This window comes from Pezoporus flaviventris, unplaced genomic scaffold (assembly GCF_033815535.1).
Source record: "Pezoporus flaviventris isolate CSIRO_AGI_PZ_B2104156 unplaced genomic scaffold, CSIRO_AGI_Pfla_v1 ptg000011l, whole genome shotgun sequence".
NCBI classification, from domain to species: Eukaryota; Metazoa; Chordata; class Aves; order Psittaciformes; family Psittacidae; genus Pezoporus; species Pezoporus flaviventris.
In genome coordinates, this window is record NW_026892559.1 from 1,977,457 (window position 1) to 1,995,699 (window position 18,243).

The 18,243-nt window shown below is 40.7% G+C and overlaps 1 protein-coding gene across 1 annotated transcript in view; it reads left to right on the forward strand.

The window, feature by feature from the left end:
- SLC25A17 (solute carrier family 25 member 17) overlaps positions 1-17,592 on the forward strand; it is a 28,438-nt gene extending 10,846 nt beyond the window's left edge. Inside the window, exons 3-9 of the mRNA XM_061450745.1 lie at positions 269-335; positions 7,643-7,794; positions 10,106-10,222; positions 10,923-11,068; positions 12,236-12,331; positions 16,466-16,548; positions 17,001-17,592. Of these exons, the coding sequence (XP_061306729.1) occupies positions 269-335; positions 7,643-7,794; positions 10,106-10,222; positions 10,923-11,068; positions 12,236-12,331; positions 16,466-16,548; positions 17,001-17,148 (809 nt within the window). The 3' untranslated portion in view covers positions 17,149-17,592. The remainder of the gene's footprint in view (positions 1-268; positions 336-7,642; positions 7,795-10,105; positions 10,223-10,922; positions 11,069-12,235; positions 12,332-16,465; positions 16,549-17,000) is intronic.
- The last annotated feature ends 651 nt before the right edge of the window (positions 17,593-18,243 follow it).

The following is an 18,243-nucleotide window of genomic DNA, read 5'->3' on the forward strand; positions in this document are numbered from 1 at the left end:
TTAGGAACATATAATGACAGATACTCCAGTGCACAACAGAATATGCCAGTCTGGCAAAGAATAAAAAGAAAAAAAAGTAAGGAAGGAGCCTTACGTAGCAGATGAAATGAAGGAGACACTTTCTGGTTTTGCTACAGAAATAGGTAACATCTGTTCTTTATGAGGAAATGTGCTTTTCTGGGGTATATTCAGAGTAGGAAGGATAAGGACTTGAAAATGAGTGCTAAAAATTGGAATAGTTTAAAAGGTCAATTCTTCTGTTTTCCAGTTGATGAGAAGCGGAAGTCTAAGACAACACCAGCAGTCTTACTGGAAATAATCAAAGAAGAAGGCCTGTGAGTAGAATCCAATTTTCTGCTTGTTTTCATGTAGACAAGCTCTAAAACTAGTTTGGATTTGCTTTTAAAGTGGAATAGTTAGCCCATATCTGTGTGGGCACATTTTTACTCTGAATTGTCTTCATGTAAGCGTGATATGATTTGCATCATCTTATGTGTTCATCTTTAGCTGATTTGGATTAATTTTCTTGAGCACCGTATGCAATTGATCTGCTCAGTGATGTAACTGTGCTTTCATTAGCGAGGTAGCTGTGCCTCCTTAGAAGTGCAGGTTTGTACGCAGACGTACTTTCATGTACCTGATAAACCAGCTTCGTCTGCCTGGAATCTTGGGTGTGTCCATTTCTCATAACTAAGATGAAACTCTTGGGCAGCTGAGCCACTTTCAACAGGAGAATTGAGATATGCTTCCCAGTTGGAAGTTTTCTGTCCTCCAAAGTATGTGCAAGTAAACAAGGAGTAATTCTTTATCCTGGTGAGAGTCAAGATCTATTTGAAAGTGGTTCACTTTCAGCGATGCTGTGCTTTAGCATTTGCCACACAATCTGAGCTGAGCTGGCTGGGAAAACAGCTGTATGCCTGTCTTTGTTACAACTAATTTTCCTAAGTGGATCCGTGGAACTCTTCAGTAGATCAGAGGTTCCAGGACACTGAAGTTGCCGAAAGTTTGGCTTGGCCAGTAATGTTTTGCCAGCTTTGAACTTGAGTGGTTGGTATTTGCACACACAAGTACTTCTCAGTCAGTTGGTGATCTCTCTTGTTCACGTTCCCTCATTACTTTGTCACAAGAGGGTGGCAAGTAAACTTTCCTTTAAAAAAAAGAAAGGAAAGAAAGAAGAGGAAAAAAAGAAAAAGAGGTAAATTGAAGTGGAGAGACTGCAAAAGTGGTCATCCTACTTTTCCTATGAAAGAGAAAAAAACAGTAATTCTAGCAAGAGGGGAACATTGTTACTTCCAAAGGTTTTGGGAAGGCCTGGCTAAGCAATGAATGATACTATAGTTTTAGGGAAGTATCTGAGACAACAAAAAACCCAAACCAACAATAAATCTGAAATGTGATGCAAGATCATAAGCTTAAACAGGGGAAGTTCAGGTTAGATCTAAGGAAGAAGTTCTTTACTGTGAGGGTAGTGAGGCACTGGAACAGGTTGCCAAAAAAAGTGGTAAATGCTCCATCCCTGGCAGTGTTCTAGGTCAGGTTGGACAGAGCCTTGGGCGACACGGTGTAGTGTGAAGCATCTGTGCCCGTGGCAGGGGTTGGAACTAGATGACCTTAAGGTCCTTTCCAAGCTGAACCATTCTGTGATTCTGTATTGTTTGTGTGAGTTTGTAGACACATCACACTTTAGTGAGACTGCTTTTCTTACCTAGATAAAGCAAATGGGTTTAACTAATGGACATTCTGTAGAAGTTTTATTAAACAGCTTTGCTTTCATCCTTTTCTAGGTCAGATGAAAGATGTTCACTGGTATACACTGAGTTTTCCTCAAGGTTACAGGTTAGGTTTTAAGTTAGGTTTTATTTGTGTGCAGAAGGATCTGTGTGAATTACAGGTGCTAGCACTGACAACTCAAGTCATTAAAATAAACTATTGTTTCTTGTCTTGGTTTTGTGTTTTGTACTGCAAGATGTTTAATTTGAAAATCATTAGAAGTTTTTCTTACTAAATCAGGCAAAACCAAACTAAACCTTTCAGAGGCCATGGCCCTTAAAGGGTGTTTCTCCCTTTCTTTTTCAGCACAGAAAAGATAGGTGATGCAAAAATTGTTTTAATTCTACCCATGACTAACTGTATAGTCAGTTAACTTGTAACTGTTGGGTTAGCTAAGCCTGAAGCTTCAGAGACACTCTTAATACTGTGCTGTATTCCCACCTACATGGAAGGGAGGAGCACTTGATGCATCCAAGATGAAAACCTGGCATTTACATTATAAGAACAGTCAGATGCTGAGGTGAGTAGCTCAAGAGAGGACGCCTTCAACACCGAAGCAGGGGGGAGATCAGCATCCAAGAGCCTCAACTCAGAGTGACAAGAGCCACCGAGGGAGCCTCAAGTCCTCCACAGGACCTGCCCAGGAGCCAGCAGCTCAGCTGACGCGAGCAGCTGACTCACATGGGGCGGAGTCTGAAGCAGTGGCACCAGCCCTGACTGGTTAAAAACCTGCCTCAGGGAGTGCAAGCGATCAGGAGCGTGTCAAACGGAGTGGGTCGAGGCAGTTCGCGCAGGCAGGCGGGCGGGATGGTGAGCACTGGCTGTATGACCAGGGCCTGGTCCAGCAGCTCTGCTCTGGCTGCCCCGGCGGTGGCCAGTGTAGGCACCCAGACAGAGCAGATGAGAGGGGAGGCTGCAGTGCAGAGCTCGGGGTGTAGAGAGTGCCTGCACTGGTCTGGTGAGGGGAGGATGCACAATGGGCAGGGCTGCACTAGGTGCTCCCTGGTGGAGGTCCTCCTGCAGCAGGTGGCTGAGCTGCGGGATGCTGTTAATAGGCTGTGAGATGTCAGGGAAGCTGAGAGTAAGCAGGAATGCTTGCTCCTGGTCCAAACTGTGCAGGGGCCTTGAGCTTCACCTCTAGCTCATGAAGGAAAGAAGGACGCCATTAACCTGGGAAGCTGGGAATTAGTGACAAAAAAAAAAACAACAAAAAAAAAAAAACAAAAACAGGAAAAGGACAACCAAAAGCAAGGGGCTTCCCCTTAAATCCCCTGTCCCCACGCAGAACTGCTTTGCTGTCCGGCAGGGGGCTAATGAGGGCTCTGGAGCTCAGATAGTCCTTTCGTCAATTCTCCAGGATACAGGGGAGGACCTAAAAAAAGCTAGGAGGATTAGCCAATGGTTAAAGGGTGGTGTCATAGTCAGGGGTTTGGGTTCCTTGAACACGGGACCCAAGTTTGTAGGCCAGGTCTAGTGGGGGCTGGTGGAGCTGGTCTGATAAAGAAGGGAAAGAGCAGTTTTGGTAGGAGGCTTGCCAGACTGGTCAAGGAGGCTTTAAACTAGATGTGTTGGGGGAGGGGGGCATCATTCCATCCCAACACACCCAGTCAGTTGCCAGCACCTATGATAAATGCTCAGAGCAATGTAGAGATATCCCAGCCGCTCTAGCCAATGAGCCGGCTTCATTTGGAGCTCGGCTCAGATGCCTCTATACAAACACCTGTGGCATGGGGAACAGACAAGAGGAATTAGAGATGTGTGCACATCTACAAGGGTATGATATAATAGGCATTGCAGAAACATGGTGGGGTGGCTCCTATAACTGGAGTGTTGGAATGGAAGGTTACAGGCTTTTTAGAAAAGACAGGCCTGGCAGGCAAAGAGGGGGAGTTGCCCTTTATGTTAGGGATAGGCTGGAGAGTATGGAACTCTGTCTGGGGACAGGTGAGCAGTCCACAGAGAGTTTGTGGGTCAGGGTTAAAGGGAATATAGCTATGGGAGACATTACTGTGGGGATCTGTTACAGACTGCCTGATCAAGGAGAACCTGCGGACGAAGCACTCCATAGACAGATAGGAAAAGCCTCATGCTCACAGGCTCTTGTTCTCATGGATGACTTCAACCACCCTGACATCTGTTGGAAGGATGGTACGGCCCGGCACAAGCAATCCAGGAGGTTCCTTGATTGTGTGGAAGACAGCTTCCTTCTACAAGTAATAGAGGAGCCGACAAGGAGAGGTGCCATGCTTGACCTCGTGCTCACCAACAGGGAAGGGCTGGTTGGAAATGTGGTGCTCCAGGGCAGCCTTGGATGCAGCAATCACAAGATGCTCGAATTTGAGATCCTCAGGACAGTGAGAAGAGCGTGCAGCAAGCTCACTGCCCTGGACTTCAAAAGAGCAGACTTTGGCCTCTTCAGGAACCTGCTTAGTAAGGTTCCATGGGATACAGCCCTAGAGGGCAGGGGGGCCCAAGACTCTTGGTTGATATTCAAGGATCACCTGCTACAAGCTCAGGAGTGTTGCATCCCAACTAGAAGGAAGTGCAGCAGGAGGGCCAGGAGACCTCCTTGGATGGATAAGGAGCTCCTGAGGAAAATTCAAATGAAAAAAGAGGCTTATAATAAGTGGAAGCAAGGACAGGTGGCATGGGAAGAGTACAGGGATGTTGTCTGGGAAGCTAGGGACCAGGTTAGGAAAGCTAAGGCTCAGTTAGAATTAAATGTAGCTAGAGGTATTAAAGATAACAAGAAGGGATTCTACAAGTACATAGCAAATAAAAAACAGACTAGGGAGAATGTAGGCCCCCTCAGGAAGCTCTCAGGAGAACTGGCTACCCTGGATTTGGAGAAGGCTGAGGTTCTGAATGACTTCTTTGCCTCGGTCTTCACTGGCAAAGGCTCTGACCAAACCACCCAAGTCTTGGAAGGCAGACGCAGGCACTGTGAGAATGAAGACCTTGGGCCCACTGTAGGAGAGGAACTGGTTCGAGACCATCTTAAAAATCTGAACATGCACAAGTCCATGGGTCCTGATGAGATCCATCCGTGGGTTCTGAAGGAGCTGGCAAATGAAGTTGCTAAGCCACTGGCCATCATATTTGAGAAATCATGGCAGTCAGGTGAAGTTCCCGATGACTGGAAAAAGGGAAATATAACCCCCATTTTCAAGAAGGGGAAAATGGATGACCCAGGGAATTACAGACCAGTCAGTCTCACCTCTGTGCCTGGCAAAATCTTGGAGCAGATTCTCCTGGAAGGCATGCTAAGGCACATGAAAATCAACAAGGTGCTTGGTGACAGCCAGCATGGCTTCACTAGGGGAAATCCTGCCTGACCAATTTGGTGGCCTTCTATAATGGGGCTACAGAACTGATGGACAGGGGTAGAGCAGTTGACGTCATCTACCTGGACTTGTGCAAAGCATTCAACACTGTCCCACACGACATCCTTGTCTCTAAATTGGAGAGACATCAATTTGATGGATGGACCACTCGGTGGATAAAGAACTGGCTGGATGGCCACATGCAAAGAGTTGTGGTCAATGGCTCAGTGTCCAGCTGGAGACCAGTAACGAGTGGTGTCCCTCAGGGATCGGTGTTGGGACCGGTCTTGTTTAACATCTTTGTCGCTGACATGGACAGTGGGATTGAGTGCGCCCTCAGCAAGTTTGCCGATGACACCAAGCTGTGTGGTTCGGTTGATATGCTGGAGGGCAGGAATGCCATCCAGAGGGACCTCGACACGCTTGTGAGGTGGGCTGATGCCAACCTCATGAAGTTTAACCATGCCAAGTGCAAGGTCCTATGCCTGGGTTGGAGCAATCCCAGTCACAGCTACAGGTTGGGCAGAGAAGAGATTCAGAGCAGCCCTGAGGAGAAGGACTTGGGGATGTTGGTTGATGAGAAAATGAACATGAGCCGGCAGTGTGTGCTTGCAGCCCAGAAAGCCAACCATATCCTGGGCTGCATCAAAAGGAGTGTGACCAGCAGGTCAAAGGAGGGGATCCTGCCCCTCTACTCTGCTCTTGTGAGACCTCACTTGGAGTATTGCGTGCAGTTCTGGTGTCCTCAACATAAAAAGGACATGGAACTGTTGGAACCAGTCCAGAGGAGGGCCACGAGGATGATCACGGGACAGGAGCACCTCCTGTATGAAGACAGGCTGAGGAAGTTGGGGCTGTTCAGCCTGGAGAAGAGAAGGCTGCGTGGAGACCTCATAGCAGCCTTCCAGTGTCTGAAGGGGGCCTATAGGGATGCTGGAGAGGGACTCTTCATTAGAGACTGTAGTGATAGGACAAGGGGTAATGGGTTAAAACTTAAAACTTAGGGGAAGTTTAGATTGGATATAAGGAGGAAATTCTTTCCTGTGAGGGTGGTGAGGCACTGGAATAGGTTGCCCAGGGAAGTTGTGAATGCTCCATCCCTGGCAGTGTTCAAGACTAGGTTGGACGAGGCCTTGGGTGATATGATTTAGCGTAAGGTGTCCCTGCCCATGGCAGGGGGGTTGGAACTAGATGATCTTAAAGTCCTTTCCAACCCTAATTACTCTGTGATTCTATGCTATGATTCTATGCTGCATTTACCATCCTTGCACCTTTTATAGTCTCCTTCTTGGGGATCCTTATATTCTGTGTGTTCTCAATATTCTGATGAATACTAAAGTGCCTCCATGATTACTGCTAGCTGTTGAAGAGATTTCTTATGGCACTTAATATGATACCAGTTCTCTACCTGTCCCATGCAGTATCAGTGTACGGTGTGCAGAAGGTGTGTACCATTATCTCTTTCTGGATATATTGTAAACATGCTGTTGAGTTGTCCTTTTTTTACAGGCTCTTCAGGCCTGCCAGAGAAGGGAGCTTTGTTAGTCAGGTGTTACGAAATCATTTTAAAATTAAGATAGATTTAGATGATACACAATGATGATTACTCACAACACCTCAAAAATAACACAGCTGTGAATCATAAGGCAGTATTCAGTTTTTCATCTTTTTGATTGATCTTGTTAAATTTCAGTAGGTGATGTCTGTTTCTTGCTTACCTGACTGATTTGCTCTGGATTCTAATGGAAGACATTTGTTAGAAATTCCTTCCACCTGGAGATCTCATATGTCATATGTCTCAGGTTGCATCCTTCGGAAAACTCCTCTTGGTGAAATACATTCATTTCAGTAATTAGTCCTTCTGGTTTGAAATGTTATGTGAGAATTCAGACATTTTTTTCTTCTTAAGTGTTTGGGGTGTTTTTTTAATTTTTTTTTTTTTTTTGTCTTGAATGGGTAGTTGTCTTTTTATTTTTTGTCCGGCTTTATTAAGCATTACTTTGTTTCCTTAGAGATTTGAGCATCTCTTTACTGTTTTTTTTCTTTTGTATTGGACTGATGACCCTGTTTCTCAACAAAGATGAGAATTCTTGTCATGCCTTTGTGTGTTTTAGTACTTGGTTTGAACTGATTGTATCAGTATGTATACTAACGTACAGACTGCAAACATGTATTCATCCCCTGGATGTTTGTAATTCACTGCTGGCTGTTGGTAGAGAGCAAATATGGTGGTAATACTCACTTTTGGAGTGAGTGAGCCCCAAGCTTCTCACTGTAAATATATTGTACCTCTACAGCTCCTTTTCAGTGCAGTTATTCCTGATTACTACAATTCATATATACAAGTGTTTAAGGGGTTTTTGTTTGTTTTTTGTTTTGGTTTTATGGTGCAGTCAGAAGTTTAGTATGGTTTGTTACCATTATTGATAAAGACATATCTAGTTAGTGTTGCATGTAGAATACCATATTATGTCTCTGGGACGATCCATGTAACATCAACCAAATCAGAAATATTTTGCTGATCCTTATGACTTTTTCCTCTCCATTAGGTTGGCACCATATCGAGGATGGTTCCCCGTTATCTCCAGCCTTTGCTGTTCCAATTTTGTTTATTTTTATACATTTAATAGTCTTAAAGGTCTCTGGGTCAAAGGTCAGCATTCAACCACTGGAAAAGACTTGGTTCTTGGGGTTGTTGCAGGTAAGACTGAAAAACCTCAATTTAATCCAAAATTGATTTTCAGTATACCTAATATTTTTGTTTATGAAGTGGAGATCACACTGAGTGCTTACACCTCCCACTGTATGTAGAGCTGCTTCGCTGTACAGCTCTGGTTTGCTTGTGTGTCCTCCCTGCCTCATAAGTGCATAAACTGTTCTACAGTGAATTCTGGCACAAAGCACAGTATTTTATTTGTCTGGTGTGTTCTTTACCATGGTGTCTAAGCATCATTATTGAGATTTTGAAGACAAATGGCAAGGGAAGGTGATAGTTTATTTCAGAGGAAAACACATATATGCCAGTTCTAAGATATTTTCAATTATGGTAAGTAAGTTTTTAATGTAAGTATTTGGGTGTCTCTTTTCAGACCTTTTTAGGGTTATCAACTGAAAGTGACAGAAAGTACCTAGATATATTCAGGTCAAGTGGGACTATATGTTCTTTTTCATCCCTACTTCTCATGTGGATGCTAGAGTGGTTTTTTTGAAGGGATGATGACATTAAGTGGCTTTTCTAGCAAACCCAGTGTGAAAAGTCACTACCGTGTGCCTGTGTTTGCCAGTAATATTCCACAGGAACAATTGCTCGTGCAACCATACTGAAAGAAGCTGATTTAACAAAAAAAAATTCTGCATGAAAGGCTTGTGAGGTAGTGGGTAGGGGGAGGCTTTTTGTTTACTTTTTGGTAGTTTCTTGTACTTTCAGTGTCACAATGAATGGCTGAATAGTCGGGGGAAAGTAAGGAAGGAAATTCTTAAGTTGGCTTTATACATTCTGGAACAAAGGCTACAGGAATTAGGGTAACAGCTTGTTAGCTAAATGACTTCTTCAGTGTCAGTAGATTATATCCTTATAGTGGAATAATATCTGGTATAAATTGAAAAATTCCACTTAAGGCGTTTACTAATTCTTTCTACCTACCTTTCATTCCTACTACTGCTAGCAAATATAGATTAGGAAAATACATTAAAAAAACAAAACCAAACCACACAAAAAACCACCAGAACAAACAAAAAAAACCCAAAAATGTTTCCAGTCTGGAAGATAAAGTTTTATGACTTTTTCTTTTAACCAGGTCTTGGTGAAAAATTACAAATAGACTGTGCTCTAACCTTTTCCTCCTTAATGTAATCACATTGACTTTGGTTAAGAGAGATTAATGCAGCTTGCCTTTTCTAGTTCTTGATTTTGTTAAGAACATCTTTGGAGAGCTCACTGTAGTCCTTATGAAGGATACTGAAATATATTTATGTTTATATTCTGCTTTTCTGAACCCTCTTTAAGGAAAAGAAAAAAGAACAAAGAGGCACAATGTAGGTGGTAAAGTGTCACCTTTGTCAGATTTACTGTTCCTCATAGTATCTCAGTGTTCCTGATGTATCTCAGTGTAACTGAATCTGTCACTTGGATTCCTACCAAAGCAACCAATGTAGAAGCAATTGCTAATTTCTGTGATGCAGAAATATTAGTAAGAAAGATCAGAAACTTGTTTTTACTTAGTTACTTCAAAGTAAGTGCCTCTGTCATTACTGGACAGGAGAGATCCGTATCAGGTGATTGCAGAAGAGATGTCACTTAATCCTTTACCCCATCCTAGTTTCTGGAACTCAACTTTCAAGCTTTACTGCTGAGTTTTGTTATTGTGTGTAATCTCTTGCCACTCTAAGCCTTAGAATATTTGCAGAATCCTGTGTTCTCCACCTTCAGTGTACTTAGCGAATCTAAAAGCTAGATATTCTTTTGGCAGTGTAGGAGCTCTGTTCTGGTAATCAAGCTACATGCATTTATCTGTTTTGATCTCTCATTATAAAATAATCCTAACATTACCACTGTGTTTCTGAAAGTAGGCAGGCAGCAAGTCATAATGGAGTGAAGTAAGACATGAAAAAGTAGAGCATCTTGTGCTCCAGTTTGGTGTAGTATGCAGCAAGATAACAAGTTCACTTAAGATTCCTTCAGCATGTTCACATTTGGTGTATTTTGTTGTCTGGTGTGACTTTTTGTTGGGTTTTGTTTGGTTAGTTGGTTTGGGGTTTTTCTGTGTTAGTTTTGGGGAAGAGTAGCCAGGGATGTCTTCCCGCTGTGTGCAGTGGTGGTGGCACTGTGGGCGATACCTGAAGTACCTCATTAAAAAGTACCACTGTACCTTTCCCATATGCTGTGTTAATTGTGTTTCCTTCTTCCTACCAGTAATTTCAGTAGCCTGTGAATCAGGGTAAAACTAAATAAGAAAACATTTGAAATTATCTTCTGGTTCTTGCTGATTTTTTTGTGCTGTGTTTTGTATTAGGTGTAGTGAATGTTCTCTTGACCACTCCTCTTTGGGTGGTGAACACGCGTCTGAAGCTGCAGGGAGCAAAATTTAGAAATGAAGACATCGTACCAACCAATTACAAAGGCATAATAGGTAAGCGCCTGTTATTGTCTTCAACCAAAGAAAAGTTCATTAAATTAAATATATCAAGGACTGTGAAAAGTTTGAAGGCTTTTGTTCACGTAACTGATTTCACTCTGGAATCTGTATGCTTCCCTTCTGCTTTGCTGTATTTGAGTTTTGCAGGAAAGTGGCCGTGACTGTTTCTGATGGTAATTAAGAGTTTATAGTATGCATACCTGTAACTAAAACACCTTTTGTAAAGGCAGGTATCTTATCATAGAAATACTGGAGTAGTAGTGAGCTCAGTGAGGTGGCAGTGGGGGGTCTGAGTTTGGACAGACAATTTGCAGATTAAACTTCACTCACTTTAATCTCTTCCTCGCCCACATGTTCAGGCTGTCTTCCTTTTAAAAATATAAATATATATTGTTGTAATTTTGAGGAAGGTTTAGAAGACCTTAATGTTGATGCTGAGCTTGTACTAAAGAAAGCAAGATATCTGTGCAGGTGATAAGCTTTGTTTATGTTACGGTGATATGTGCAAGAACCTCCTTTGTCACTGTTTTTCTGTTAAATTCCAGATTAGAATGGAAGATTAAACAGTTACAGAAAAGACTGCAGTGGGCTGTTAAACACTTGGAATTTTATGCTTTAACTTTTCTTACCTTCTACAGTCAGAATTTTGTACTCAAAATTTTAATGATTCCTCCCTTCCCCCCTTTCTTCTCAGATGCCTTTCATCAGATAATACGAGATGAAGGAGTCTTAGCTTTATGGAATGGTACTTTCCCCTCCTTGCTTCTGGTCTTCAATCCTGCCATACAGTTCATGTTTTATGAAGGCTTTAAACGGAAGCTTTTGAAAAAGCAGCTGCAGGTGAGTATGTTTTGAGGCCAGTTCATATCAATATGTTAAAAAGTCATCTTTTTTCCTCAGGAGATTATTTTTACATGAGATCTTGCATCATAAATGAGGCTTGGGTTTTTACCATCTTTAGCCAGTACTGCAGCTGTAGCACTCTGCTTGTGCCTGGTGGATCTGTCTGGTTACATTATGGACAATACATCTTTTGAATTATGAGCTTCCCTCTGCATCATTATTTGCCTGCTGGCTAATTGCTATATTTATTTCTCATGTTTCTTTTAAATAACTTAATTCCATCTTAAATTAGGGTATGCTTTGTCCGTGATCAGTGGAGAGGGAAAATACATTTTTCCCCTAGCACTGGTCACTTTTATTTTTGACAACATTTTTCTCCCTATTTGATCTTTTATTGTCTTAAGTATATCGGATTGACTTTTGTTTTCTTATGATCTGCATGAGTGTGCATATTTCTGATTGCAGTCAACATATTTTGCAAATGTGAAGCATGTTTTGAAATGGGCACGTACTTACTTTCAGTGATTAATTCAAGCTGTTAGACTGAGATAGGCTGTAATCAGTGAGGCTGTAACTATATTTGGTACATGGTGGAACACTCTGGGCTTTGGAGGTGAGTTTAGGCTTCCAGGTAGTGTTCTTATGGGAGGAGATTTTTAGCCTATGTCATCAAGACTAAAATTCTGCCCGATAGTGTAGTGATTACATCTCAGGATTATAGAGTGGTGTTCAAGGAGTCTTTTACTATCACCTTTTCACAAGTGCTGTGTGACTTGTTGATTTAAATGATGCAAAAGCTGAAGTACTTACTGATTGATGGTATACTTAAATGCTATCTCCTGGTCTTTTGTCTACTCTTGGTGCTTTAAATTGGTCTAGTTGTATGGCTTTCTCCACTATGTTTTAGTAACCTAGTTACAATGAGAAATGCAAAAGCATGTGAGTAGGTAGAAGCTACAAATAAACATTAGTTGTGGGAAAGTAAGTTGGCTGAAGTATAACTAACTCTTTAAAATGAGGAGATGCAGATACTTTGTGAGATCTGTATGCCAAAGATACTTAGACAGCCCCATAGCAGGTAGCAATACAGAACCCTCAAATGCGTATGAGTAATGACCGTTTCAGTGCTGTGTGGAAATAATATGTTCTTTATCTATTGAACAGCTCACATCTTTGGATGCTTTTGTCATTGGTGCAGTAGCCAAAGCAGTTGCCACCACCCTCACTTATCCTCTGCAGACAGTACAGTCAATTCTGCGGGTAAGTAATAATTTCATTCCAGTGTAGCTGCCTCTGACTTGTTCTGTATAATGCAAGCCTTTTTCATATGGCTTATTCTTCTTGATGTTAATTAACTCTTTAGTTTGGGAAATCCTTTTGCAGAATGCAGGCCACTGATAAGGATGCCTCTCTTTTTTGATTCTGTACTGACAGATTCTGATAGAACTTGGTATTACTGATGCATATCTGTTTCAGACAGTCAGTAGGGTTGATAACATAATGCATTGGTATAGTGTCTCACAGAAGATGGTGCACCATACTACAGAAATGTAGCTTTTCCTCTTTGAATATAAATAGAAAACATGTCAAGTGGGAAGTTAAAATTAAATCCTTTAAACCTGGTTTGTTTCCAGATGACCTAAGGTAATCCAGAAAAGTTCTGTTCATAGGTTTGGTTTTATTCACATGATGGCCTGACGTTGTCAGTAGCCAGAATATGATTCATCAGGGGATGCTGAGCGCCCTCATAAATAATACCTTTAACCACTTGTCTGGCCTTGTACGCTAATTGTAATGGTAATGGAAACCATTGCATTTATTCTCACTTGTGATTTGTAAGTATGCTGGATAATGCTGATACCTTCAGTGTGTACTAGTACATAAGTATATTCTGTGATTTTTAATCTCTTTTTGTTTCTTGATGGTTTCTATAACAGCTAAATATTAATAAATGTTACCTCATGAAATATGCTACTTTCCTAAGGAAAAGCCATAACTTGCCTGTATGTTAAAGCCATTATGTATGTTCTAAAACTTGCACAAATTTGGAGAATTAGTTGAACATAAGCCTTCCATGCCTAGTGTCTAGTCTTGTCTAGTGGATTTTTCTTGTTAATTGTTCATCTGGAAAAGTGATTTTCATCCAAGTTTTATAATTATTTTAGTTTTTCTTCTCTCTGATTAGAGTGGGCTTACATGTATTTTGCTTTTTGATAACCTGTAAAAAATTAGTTTGGATGCTATATTTCTAACTAGCAAGATTTGAATATGTTTACTGTGTGGTATTGCTACCCTGAAAAGACACTAGATAAAAGTCTCTTCACAGCTTTCTACTTCAACACCCTAATGGTGCAAAATGGCATCTGCATTGTAGGTGTGTGAGCCACATGTTAATTTTGTCAGCAGTCATCTTTTCTGAAGTTTTCATAATTTTTGATGATCAGTGCCTTCATTCAATGTCTTGCCCTGTTTTAATAGCCTGGACACATCTCAGGAATTAAAAGTAGTAACACAGGCTTCTATTACTGAAGTGACAGATACAGAAAAACATTTAACAAATACAGCTTTGTGTGGAGAAGTTGCAACATCAGTCTGTTCCCAATTGATGTGTTTTCTGTGTGAAGCAGAACTGGAAAGAAGGCTGGAGTGATCTATTTTAGCCTTAGCATTGCACAGCAGTGCAATTTTCATTGGGCTACATCAATATAACAACTTCAACCCTCATTCCTTTCTGTAGTTGCTATAGAAGTGGTTGCAATTTTGTGACTATTATTTCATGTTCTGTCTATCTCCTTTTGGCTTTTTGAACAAAATTCTTCCCTCTCTTGCTGACAGCGTTATCCTTTAAAAACAGGGCCACTCTGGTACATTGTGCTGCGAGTTTGATGTACTCAGCAGCTGCTGATTACTGCTCACCTCAGCTGAAGCCAGTTAGTTTGCTGCTGGCTTGCCACGGTCAGTTGCCTTTCTGCTAGAGCACAGCTAACCATCAGCGGCCTGGTGGTAGGCTTTTTCTCACAGTGGCCCACTGAAATAAAGTGGCCTATATGCTACTTCTTGATGCCAAACCATTCTCTCACTGTGATGATGGGGAATACAAGAACCCTGTCTCTAGTTCTGCAGTCACTATGGAGGACTTGTTTCTGTTTGCTCTATGAAAGAAGTAATAGCCAGAAACCCTGAACACTTCTGTCGAGAACAGCGGAAATGTGCATCTGTGATACCTGTGCTGCCCAGTTCAAACTTGTTCTACTTCATAATCAATCATAGAATACCAGGTTGGAAGGGACCTCAAGGATTATCTGGTCCAATCTTAATGTGTTTTCTAATCTAAAGCTAGCATTGTTATATTTGATGATGCTTTTGTCACTCACACTGATATATATATATATATATACATATATATATATGAAAAAGGTTATAAATAAAGGTTTAGTAGTTTCAGAAATATTCTGTGTGAAGCAACATTTTGTATAGTTGTGGGGTTATTTGAAACAATTTTAGCAGATTTAAGCACAAGCTAATACAGTCTCTGTTCATGATTTATAAAAAGCTTATGGTAATCATTAAATATGAATCATTAAATATTATTCATAAACTTACACATAATTAAGTTTATCATCAAAGTAGAAGTACAGGTCTCTTTTTCAATCCTAAGCCTTTAGAAGCTTACTATTATTTGAAAGTTACTAGGGTTCTTTGTAAAGAAGTCACTGAACATTTGCTTTCAGCTTTTTGACAAAGCGTTCTTCTTGCTTCCATACAATGAGCAGTTACCCTGTGTAATGGATAGCGGTCAGCATGTTCCAGCCTTGCCATGTCTGTGTCATTTTCAGTAATTAAAAACACACGGGACAAGGGTTACTTATTAGGCATTGAAACTGTTCTTTAGTTTATGTGTTGGTAAAGAGTGGATGAATTAAATTTGCACTGGAGAAATAGCAATAGTGTTAATGTTCTTAGTCATACTGGGTGAAAGCGTTCTTGTTAAAACTCAAGCCTCTTTTCTCCAGTACAGAGAATGCCAGTCCTTTTGGGAAATCTTCTGCAGTAATCAGTGAAGTATTGATGACCTCCAGAGAAAGTAACTTTTTTTTTCCCTTTTGCTGAACCTTTGTTTACAGTACAAAAATGGTCCAGTGGCAGAGAAAAAAGGAGAAAGAAACACCTAATCCTGGAGTTGTTTGGAAGCCTATGAGTAATCTGGGCAGTGACTGGCATTGTTGCTTGGAACATAGCAATTTTTGGGGGTGTGTCTGAGTCTTTGACAGTAATCCTTAGCACTGATTTCTGAATGTCAAATGAGTTACTTGTTGATGAGAAGATAGTGGATTGTAAGCAAATATTTGCCTAATAAAGGGAGATTTCCAACAATGTTCTGTCACTGCTGTTTCAAAGTCTTTAAGACATAGTGAAGAGACCTGTGTCATCCTGGCATTTTCGTACAATTTCTGAACTGCCTCAGTCTGTTTGCATACTCTATCTACTGTCAGTGGTAATTTCTTACACCAAAGAAGTAGCAGTTGTCTGAGTAAGTTCTGGGTGAAACTCATCCACAGGCAGTTGCTCAAGTTCACCTTTCTTAGCACAGAAGCATAATACAGGTAAAATAGCTTCAAAAGCTGTTTGGCTATGTTGTTACAAATACAAGTGTGGCAAACCTTGTATATTAATAATTCATGGTTACAGCTTGCACAGTTCTATCAATCTGTGTCAGATAAGAGTGTCCATGAATCCTAGAAAAGGAGTTGCTGACATTGCTAGTTTAACTCTGAGACATAAAATTACAGCAGCAGCTATCATGCCTGCTGAAAAACAGTTTGTGCATAAGCAAATGCAGTGAGTAAGAGAGGATTATTTAGACCAGGTAGGTGGATCAAACAATTTTGGATTCTTCCACAGCAGTTCACATGTAAATGTTTTGCTCTGAGATGCATCACTGGGCAGATGAATTTTGGGTTCAGCTCTGCAATCTCAGTGTAATAATGGTTTGTAGGTGTATGAGGCTTTGAATCTTTGTGAAATGAAAACTGTGCAAGCCAGAAGTTGTTTTGAATATCATGTCCCTACTAAGGCTGCAAATTACACTTTTAAGATCTTGAAAACTGTTTCCTCCAGAGCAATTGAAAGAGAGCATATATGGCTATGTGTAATTTCTTAGAATCCATCTTAAAATGAAAACCAATTACTGTAGCAAATACCATTTTAGTGCTTTCTGTGTAAAGTTCAGTAGTGTCAGCTTTGGCCTCAGTTCTTCACTGATAGCTAGTACAACCTGGAAGATGTTAAAAGAGGTTTAAGATAGGCTTTCCAGATTTCACATGTGTTGGGTTCTTTGCCCAGCACCATGGAGAAATAGTGAAACAAAATGCTCTGCCTTTATTTGTTTTCCAGTTTGGACGCCACAGGTTGAACCCAGAGAACCGAACTCTAGGCAGTCTTAGAAACATTCTTTACCTTCTTCAACAGAGAGTGAGGTGAGTTTTCTGTGTTGTTTTTTTTTTTCTAACATGATATAGCAGACATGAGTATTACTAATATGTTGAAAATGTCATTGGATCTACATTGGGGGGGGGTTACCTCCCTTAAACTTGCCATTTGAATCAACCTGGTTTTTGTAATATTGCAGAATAAGTACACAAACACAAATTCTTCTAAATATCTGTACAGTAACTGGTATCAAGGATATCTGTGGATATCAGTTCACCTCTCATCTTGAAAAGAAGCAAGTTTCTTGCACAAAAGACAACTTTCTGCAGAATTTTCTCTTTAAAATATTATTAAACATAGCTGGCACTCTAGATCACGAATGAATTTAAGATTCTTATGTTGTGATTAATTGTGATATTAATTGTTCTTTGTAGTGTACTGATTTACTTATAGGGGGCTAGTCACACTTGTTTTCTTGTTGGCTTGTTTTCTTTCTTAGGCGTTTTGGATTAATGGGACTCTACAAAGGCCTTGAAGCAAAGCTCCTGCAGACAGTCCTCACTGCTGCTCTTATGTTTCTAGTGTATGAGAAACTGACTGCTGCAACCTTCACAGTCATGGGATTAAAGCATTCTCGCAGGCATTGAAAAAGGGACCTATGCCAAAGATTATGGGGTCTAGAAAACACATACAGTTTCTAAGACCAGACTGGGTAACAAAGGGTGCTCACTTCCTCTATTTCTTTTTAGCCATCTCCATTATTTGGAGAAATTTGGAGTACACTCTATAGGGCCTGTTATCAGGAGTTCAGGAATAGCCCATTCCTTATTCTTCTGTGGACTCACGGTGTTAAGGAACAAAGCAGAGACCTTATTTAAGCAGTTGATGTGAGATTTTAATGGTTTGGTTGACATTCTTGACAAGAACTAGTCTCTCTCACTTTGCTTTGTTGTTTTCCCTCAAATAATCCTTAACTGTTCTTCTACCTTTACCTTCTGTCAGCAGCTGCTGGGGCTGGTTTTATGCTATTCCTTGTCCTGTGTTTATGTCAATTCTTAGGTGGTTCATTAAAATCGTTCATAAATAACAAGGTTTTTGACGTGGTTTTCTTTTAACTTCAAGTATGTTTGTATCACAGGATGATGGGATATTGTCCTGAATATCTGGTGGTGAGATTTCTGTACTGCTAGAATGTGCATTACCAGTGAATAGGTATGCTGCCTTCTTGAATCCACCCATTTTTAATCCTGAAAATTTCAAATGCGGATACTGACTAGATAGGAAGAACATAACCTCTTGCTTTTTCAAGATGAGTACCTCCAGCTGCCTCAAAAATGGACTTCCTGCTCAGAAATACATGAAGTTCTGTAACCCTGTTTCTTGTGAGTGTATGTGAATTCACACCATGTTCTCAGAGCAGACAAGGAGCTCTGCCCTATGCTTCAGAAGTGGTGTGTCCTTTCAGAAATATGCTGTAATTATTTTTATACTGATCTTCCCAGACACTTTCCTGACCACAAAGCTTAAAGGCCATAACTGTTGTCCCAGTTAATGTGTTTATGTTCTTTTTCTATAGTTTTGGTCAATAGTCTTAGGTTGTATAGTCCAAGTAAATCCTGCTGTGTCCATCATTAAGAGTGCAGTAGGATTATTCTGAAGAACAGTTTTATATTTGAAGTATTGAGAAATTCCATGGTAGTTTAACACTGAGACTGTCTGGGAGAAGAATTGGATGCTTCAGG